Source organism: Myotis brandtii, unplaced genomic scaffold, assembly GCF_000412655.1.
Source record: "Myotis brandtii unplaced genomic scaffold, ASM41265v1 scaffold643, whole genome shotgun sequence".
In the NCBI taxonomy this organism is placed as follows: domain Eukaryota; kingdom Metazoa; phylum Chordata; class Mammalia; order Chiroptera; family Vespertilionidae; genus Myotis; species Myotis brandtii.
Window position 1 is genome coordinate 492,474 of NW_005370478.1, and position 8,048 is coordinate 500,521.

The 8,048-nt window shown below is 61.7% G+C and overlaps 1 protein-coding gene across 3 annotated transcripts in view; it reads right to left on the bottom strand.

Moving 5' to 3' along the window:
• The window catches only part of CELF3 (CUGBP, Elav-like family member 3), a 13,955-nt gene extending 5,913 nt beyond the window's left edge, over positions 1-8,042 (bottom strand). For 2 of the 3 annotated variants that reach the window (XM_014528672.1, XM_005880616.2), the window contains exons 1-5: positions 7,492-8,042; positions 5,866-5,948; positions 766-814; positions 212-340; positions 1-75 (exon numbers count right to left, since the gene is read on the bottom strand). The exon at positions 1-75 is cut by the window's left edge and continues 32 nt beyond it. In XM_014528672.1, the coding sequence (XP_014384158.1) occupies positions 1-75; positions 212-340; positions 766-814; positions 5,866-5,948; positions 7,492-7,636 (481 nt within the window). In that variant the 5' untranslated portion in view covers positions 7,637-8,042. The remainder of the gene's footprint in view (positions 76-211; positions 341-765; positions 815-5,865; positions 5,949-7,491) is intronic. The other variant, XM_014528673.1, reaches the window with a different exon arrangement.
• Between the last annotated feature and the right edge of the window lie 6 nt (positions 8,043-8,048).

Here is an 8,048-nt window from a genome sequence, read left to right on the forward strand (position 1 = left end):
GGGTGGGGCTGCTGTGAAGGGTGTTGATAGCTGCCTGGGCCTCGGCGTGGGTCTGGAACTTCACGAAGGCGCAGCCTAGAGAATTCAGGGGCGAGGAGGGAGGGTGAGTGCCCACTTCTGAGGCCCCCACAGAACCCATTGCCCAAGAAACCCGCGGGTCAGGGGCAGGCGGGCCAGAGGGCCCGCTCGAGGAGGAGGTTGGCTGGGCTACCTTTGCTGGTGCCGTCCGGCCCCCGCAGCACAGTGCACTCGTCTATGGTCCCAAAGGGCTCGAACATCTTGCGGACGTCCTCATCTGTCTGCTGCTTCCCTAGCATCCCCACAAAGAGCTTCCGGTCTTCTGGGGGACAGGGCACGGGGGGAGGGGCACGGTCAGGGCCTCCGGCTGCTTTTCCGCTGCCCCAGCTTGGGACAGGCAGGGACCCCACCCTTTCCCTTCAGCTCTTCCCTGGAGCTCCAGACACTCACCCTGGGGACCGAGGGCTTTGGGTGTGAACGGGGTGATGGTTGTGGGGTGGGTACAGTTACCTAGAGGGCCTATCCCATTTCGGAAGGACTTGCATTCCACTCGGGGCCTCAGTTTTGCCATCTCTATGATGGGCTGGGTCACCTCCCCTCTGGCCACAATGACTTTTATGCCAACCTTGACGGGGAACCCTTCACAGTTCTGACTTCCTTCCTCAAGAAAGGCTGTCCCACAGCTACTCCAAGCCCTGGCCTTGCGGGTTGAGGGAAAGGGACTGAGTCCAAAGGTACAGAACCTACCTCCTCGGCTCTCGCTGTCGGCTGGCTTCACCTGGATTGGTCTGTTCATCTAAAGGAGAGAAGAGAAGGCAAGTGCTGGGGACCTCCCTGGACACCCAGCCTCCCCCCCGCCCCCCAAGGCCAGGACCTGCCGAAGGGAGGGAGGAAACCAGGCCCGGAGGGCTCCCCAGCCCTCTAACTTGCTGACCGGAAGGCAGGGATGGGCCTAATCTTATTCAGGATTAGGACCAGAGGGGATTAGAGGCCGGGGAAGGAGCGGATGTTGAGAAGGATGCTCATGGGCACAGCACCAGGCTCAGGTAAGGCCCCCGACGACTCGGCCAGGGACAGGTGCTGCTCTCCTCAGCGGAGCGGGGCTGCCCACAGGCCCTGGTCCTGAGACAGAGCCCGGCCAACGGGCTGGTCCACAGGAGCTGTCGCACTTCCACACCCGAGCAACGGAGGCCACCCATCAGAGCCCCAAAGGAGACGCTACACTGAGGGGGACCCCACAGATGCCCCAACTTCCTCCTGACCCCTAGAGGAGTGTCTGCCTCTCTTCCTGCCCCCCCTACACCTCTTGACCCCAGGGGGAAGGCATTCGGGCAGCACAAAGGGAGCAGATGCCCAGTCTCCGTGGCAACGGGAGAATGCGCGCCATGGCAACCGCCCACTCAGCCTGATTTATCCGTCCCCGTCGCCCTGGCGACCATGGTGACGTCATCACTTCTGCTGCTCGGCTCACCGTAGAAGGCGTGAGGAGGGGGGTGGGAACAGGGTATGCTGAGGGTGGAGGATTGGGTGGGGGCTGAGAGGTGGGGGAGGGGGCCCAGGAGGAGGGAGGGAGGCTTGCCGAGCTGGCCCCGCGGGGTCCATGCTGCCCCTCCTCCCTCCCTCCTCCTGATCAAACCCCTGGTGTCTCACAGTCGGACAGCTCGGGAGGGGGGTGCTGTCCCGCGCCCTTCAAGATGCTCCCTGTGCCTGGAGTCCGCCAGAGCTCTCCCCTCTCCCTCTCCGCAGTGGCTCCCTTTTGTTCAGCGGAAATGCACACCCCCCCAGTTCCACTCCCGGGTTCTTGTCGGGGACAGGACTTGGGGATGACTCCTGCAGGTTGGTTTCCTTAGCTGAGGGGGTGGGGGAGCATCGTGGGGACCAGAGAGGGAGGGGCAGGGCTCAGTCCTCCCCGTCTGCGCATATTTTGCTAATAAGGACTTTGACCAATGGGGACACACCTGGTCACCCCACTCATCTGATGGCAGGGCAGGCCTAGTTCCAGCGACCAAAAATAAGTTAACAAAAAATCTGATTCATCTACGTTCTGAGGGTGGGGCTGAAGTGACCCTCAGGGCGGCTCTGGGCTTGGAGGACTGGCCCTGCCACCTAACCGCTGGGTGACCTTGGACAAGTCCTTTCTCTCCTCTGGGCCTCAGTCTCCTCATCCGAAGAACAGCCGGCTCAGGCGGTCGTGGGCCAGGCCCCTCAGCTTTAGTATTCCAGCCTGGGGAACCGTGTACCCTCACCTACCACAGAGCAGGGCCGAAACGACAGTCCCCCCGCCCCCACTGGACCGTCTTCCTGGGTATCCCAGTCTGTCTGGCTGGGCCCTGCTGGCCAGGGACTCCCGGCCCTGGATCAAATCTAAGCCCCACCTCAGCTGGTAGTCCTGCCCCGCCCCGCCCCCACCCCTGGATCTGAGAGCAGCTGGTTGGGGAGGAGGGTCACACAAATCCTCGGGCCGATCTCCTCCAGCTTTATCCTCCACCAATCTGGGATTATCCATCTGCGGTCCCATCTCCTCAGGAGAGAGGGAGTGTGTGTGCATAGCCAGGGCTGGGGGTCAGACGCTCAGGCTCCTGGTCTTGCACCTCCTTGTCCTGTACTGTCACCCAAGCGATCAGGAAGTCCCTCACAGGCCCCTCAGCAGGCAGACGACACACACACACACACACACACACACACACACACACACACACACAGAGAGAGAGAGAGAGAGAGAGAGAGAGAGAGAGAGACAGACTCGTTATTGAAATTCCCTGTTAAGTGACAAGGCAGATGTGAAGGGACTGGGCTGGGCAGTGTGTGTGTCATTTGTCTCAGGGAATGAGCTGGCTGCTTCTCTCTTTCTCTCTTACACCCAAGGCTCCCCCATCACACACACACACACACACACACACACACACACACACACACACACACACACGAATCAGAGCCAGGGTGGCAGTGTCCGGGAATTCTCATGCTGGCACTGACCCCTTCCCAGCAGGCCCCTGGGGATTTGCTGCTCTAGTTGGGGATGGGGAACCTGGGGCCAGAGAGAGAGGATGCCCCTCCCTGCACAGGCACAGAAATAGCACATCAATACACATCCACGGCTGAGGTGGACCCGCACAAAGGCGCACACGGGTGTGCAGACCGCAGCACAGACCACACGTCAGAAGCTCCCACACTCCCTCCCAGCAGCCTCCCTGGTGGCCCCCAGTGCCCGTCGCCAGCCTCCTCCTCTCGGCCCGGCACTTCCTGTGGGAAAGTGAGTCTTTGTTAGCTCAGCTCAGGCACACCTGCCCCCTCCCCTGAGTCCAGCTGGGCTCTGTTTACCTAGCAACCCAGCCCTGGGTGCCTCTCTCCCCTGGCTACCACCGCCAGGTGATAAGGCCTCCTTGGCGCCTCCCAGAGAAGAAGGGGCTATTTATACTCCAACCGAGAGGACCGAGAACCCCTCACCATGGCGGTCACTTGTCAGACCCCACTTCCTCTCTCTCCCGAGGGCGCAGGCCTGGCGCCCGCCACTCCCGGCCGCAGACTTGTGCCTGGTGTCCCAGACCACACGCAGGTCCTTCCATGGGACCTGAGGCCACTGCCCAACAGAAGCTGACCGGGGCCCATGTCCCCAGAGTGGGATTTTGGCCCAAGTAGAGGGGGAAAGGCAGGCCAGGGGGAGCCCCTCTCACCCACCTCCAGGAGGCCGCACCCCGCTCCCAGGAGGAATCCGGGCACCTGTGGCAGAGCCACTCCTGGGGACTCTTAGGGGAGAGAAAGGAAATGGGGCTCAGCCCCCAGTCTCTCTCTGGGCAGCTCGAAGCATCACCTAATGTGGTGGCAGCTCCCTGGTTCTGGAGTGACAAGGTGGGGAGAAAGGAGAGAAGACCATGAGCCCCTTAGAAAAGACCCGGCACTAGGAGGGCGTGCGGATTGGACAGCAGGAAGGACTTCCCAGCACAACTGTGCAAGAGCTGGCACACAGTGCACGCGCACACACACACACACACACACACTGTCAATGCTGCCAGGATGGCCAGGGGCAGAGAAAAGACCTGGCGACACGAAGGGTCAGGACATCTGCTCCCTAGACCGCCCTGGTCTGCTCCCCCAGCCTCCAGCATGGGGGCCCGTTGGAGGACAGAACCCCTCATTTCCTGCTGGAGGCTCTGCCAGGTCCCTCTGCATCCTGCCCTCTGGGGCAAGGGCCAACGTGGAGAAGTCAGCGTCTCCTGGGAGCTCGGGGCAGGCTAGACAATCATTAACTGGGTGCCCTTCTCCCTCCCCTCTCACCTGGGCCTGTTTCCCCTCCACACCCAGGATGGAGCCCTGCCTGAGCCACGCAGGCAGCTGGAGGGGACAGTCTCCCCTCCTCTCCCCTCTCCCTTGCCCCTCTGTTTCCGCAGGGGCTCTGAGAGACGGGGAGATGACAGGAAAAGAGACAAACAGCCGTGGAGTGAAAACTGTGGATTTGTCAGGGGGCTCCAGAGAGAAAAGGGGGAGGAAGGAAAGTTGCCATGTAGCTCGATAGGAACCAGGCTTCCCAGGGCTGCGTGGGCCCATCCCACACACCTGGCCTGTTGGCTGCCACACACGCGTGCTTGTGTGCACACACGTGCTCCTGGGATTCCAAGCCTGCTCACACACATGCACAGACCTGAACTCTGTAAGCAATGGCTGTTCTGGGCTGCCTCGCCACCCACAGAGATCAGAGAGCGGGTGACAGCAGGGAGCTGGCCGTGGATTTGCTGTCCTAGCGAGACTCAGGGTTGAGGGCCACAGAGGGCTGGTCACAGACCCTGGAGGGGTGGGAGTTGGAAGTGGTTGAAGCAGTTCTAATCTTCCTAGGGGCCCCCCACCCTCTTTCCCCACCTGTTTTGTCTATTTCCTTCCTAGGAAGAGATGGAGAATCAGCCCTACAGGAGGAGGAGTAGAGGCAGGGACAGGTGTGTCTCCAGCACCCACACGGAGCTCAGCAGGTGTTGGCTAAAAGGATGGAGGGAGGGAGCTTTCAGGAAGTATTTCTGGGTTCACTGCGCTAGTGACAACAGAAGCAGCTAGAGAGCAAAAGTGAATGCTCACCGTCCTTCCCATGATGGGTGTGTGTGTGTGTGTGTGTGTGTGTGCGCGTGTGGTGGTGGGGGGGTCCTGAGATTCTTCACTCCTGCCCCTGCCAGCCCAGGCCTGGGACAAGCTGCAAGGCTGGATGAGAGGAGGGGACAGAGTTCGGCTCTTGCAGGAGTGAGGCCACCCTTGGCGGGGCAGGGCCTGAGCCTCCACTGTGGTGGCTGCCCCACTTGCGCTTGCCCCTGGGGCTTCCTCCCAGCCTGGACCCGCCCAGGCCCGGCTCCGCCCTGATGCCCTGTGGCCCTGTTCCCTCGCTCTTCTCTCCTTGGAAGACATGAGGTGAGCCTGTCCGAGTTCAGAAGCCAGTACAACGATGCCAGGCCATCAGGGCCCAGGTGCCCATCTCAGCAGGAGGTGCCCCTCCCCAGCTCCCAGACAGACTTCCTCCTCGGAGCCTGGGTGCCTCCCACTCACTCTGCCCACACTTGGTGTCCAAAGGCTTCTCCCCAAACCTCCCAATCAGCTAGTCCTCCCTCCCGTGTCCTCTAGGGATAGGTTGGGAGGTAGAGAAAGGGCTGCATGTGGGCCTTGCAAAGGTCACATTTACTCCGCTAACCGCTTCTGTCCAGGCGAGAAGAAACGCAGGCGCCTACAGCAAGGAAGAGGGAAGCTCAAGGAGAGAGGCCTTCCTGATGGCGAGAGGAGGTGGGAAACACTCGGTGTCTTGGGAAGGTGGTGGCCCCCTGCCCCTGCGAAGGCCCCTCTCAGCCCCCTGGCCCTGGGCAGGCCGGGACTCACCCCTGGAAGCGTCTTCTGTTCGTGCAGGGCGCTCTGGGCCTTCAGGGCTGAATCGCGGGCACAGTATGTCAGGAAGGCACATCCTGAGGAGGGGCAGGGGCAGAGAGACCAGTGGGGGTGAGTCCCGGGTCTCCCCTCCCTTAAAGCCCCCCCGCCAGGAGCATGAGGTCCGGGAAACTGGTTCCTTCTTGCCACTTCCTGCCCGCTGGGGCGGGGGAGACATTCTGCCCAGGGCATCTCTGGGCTGATGAGCCTGGAACTGAGACCCAGAGGCCAGGAGGCTTCAGTGGGGGAGGTGATGGGAGCAGGAGAGCAAGGGGCTGCTGGGCGGTGGGGCTTTCTGGGGGGCGGGGAGAAGGGGCATGTGATTGCCAGACAAGTGCGTGCAGTGTGGTTCCCTCGCTTCCTCAGCTGATCTCCTTCCCTCTACCTCCCTCCATCTTGGTCATCATCACCCCTCTCCTCTCCCATTTTCCCTGTTTCCTCATCTCTCTCCATCTCTCTGGGAGGCAGATGGGAAGTGGAGAGTGGGCTAGAGGAGAAGGGAAAGTCAGAGCATCAGCGGGAGTCCCTGTGGAGGGGCAGGCAGTGTGGCCCTTAGGACCCCAGCGGCCGGAGCCCTCCAAGTGCTGCCCCTGGGCCGGACCCCGCTCAGCCGCACAGGCCTGAGGCGCACCCTCCCGTCGCCCCCAGCTCTTAACTTTCCAGTCCCACACACTTCCCAGATCGGCACCAACCTCGGTCCTTCATACCCTGCTCCCCAGGCCCCCCTCCTTAGTCCTGGAACTGCCCTGCCTAGTCCACGTCTACTCTTTCCAGGTTGAGCTCCTGACCCTGTGTCCTGACCTCCATCCCAATAGTAGTTTGGCTACTAAGACTCAGTACACACCCTCAGTACACACATGCACGCGCGCACACACACTGCCCAGCTCCTTACCTCCCAAACCAGCTCTCTCATCCCTCCATCGTTCCTTGCGTTCATCCACGACATCACCTCCTGGTCCCTGGGACCCACATCTCTCAGCCCCCTTGACGACTCTTTCTCTAAGGAGGCCCTCCCTAGTCCTGGTCCGGGCCCCCTGGCCACCCTCGCTGAGTCCTCTTCTAACTCCTTCATCACACGCCCCAGCCCAGAAACTCTTTTCATTCCAGATCGGCGCCCTGCCTAGTCCACGTCTACTCTTTCCAGGTTGAGCTCCTGACCCTGTGTCCTGACCTCCATCCCAATAGTAGTTTGGCTACTAAGACTCAGTACACACCCTCAGTACACACATGCACGCGCGCGCACACACACTGCCCAGCTCCTTACCTCCCAAACCAGCTCTCTCATCCCTCCATCGTTCCTTGCGTTCATCCACGACATCACCTCCTGGTCCCTGGGACCCACATCTCTCAGCCCCCTTGACGACTCTTTCTCTAAGGAGGCCCTCCCTAGTCCTGGTCCGGGCCCCCTGGCCACCCTCGCTGAGTCCTCTTCTAACTCCTTCATCACACGCCCCAGCCCAGAAACTCCTTTCGTTCCAGATCGGCCCTCTCCAGCCACTCCATCCCTCGGCCCCCTTCCACCCTCCTCCCAGCCGCCCAGCCCACTCCCTGAAGCCTCTCCGGCCTGGCCCGACCCCTCACCCTTGTGCAGCCCCGTGTACTTGTCCTTGATGACAGTCAGCTCGAAGATCCGACCAAACTGTTCGAAGATGGGCTTCAGGTCCTTTTCCTCCAGATGCCTCGGGATCTGCCCCACAAACAGCTTGATGGCATCCGGCTCCTTCATTGGGGCGGCCCGGGAGGAGGGGCCGAGGGGAGCAGGGAGAGGCCTGGAGGCCAGGGGAGCTGCCCAGCGAGAAGGCAAGCGGTGGGGGCCAGGGAGCAAGTGGTGGGCGCTGGCTTCCCCTCGGGCCCCTAACCAAGGTGCTGAGCGGAGGGGCAGCTGGTCACACAAAGGAGGCCGGGGAGTTGAGGGCTAGGGGTCAAGGGTCTAGGCAGGCACTGTCATGCCACCAGGGGGCATAGCCCAAACAAATGGTCTCCTCCCAGAGATTTGGCAAAAATCCCAGGATGGGGGTCAGGATGGCCAAGACCTGGAGGGTAGGGTGGTCCCAGGGGCCCTGGGAACCGGGGGCTGAGATGAGAGCTGGGGAACGGCGGGAGGAGGGCAAGGGGATGGAGGCTGGGGGGTTAGGGGC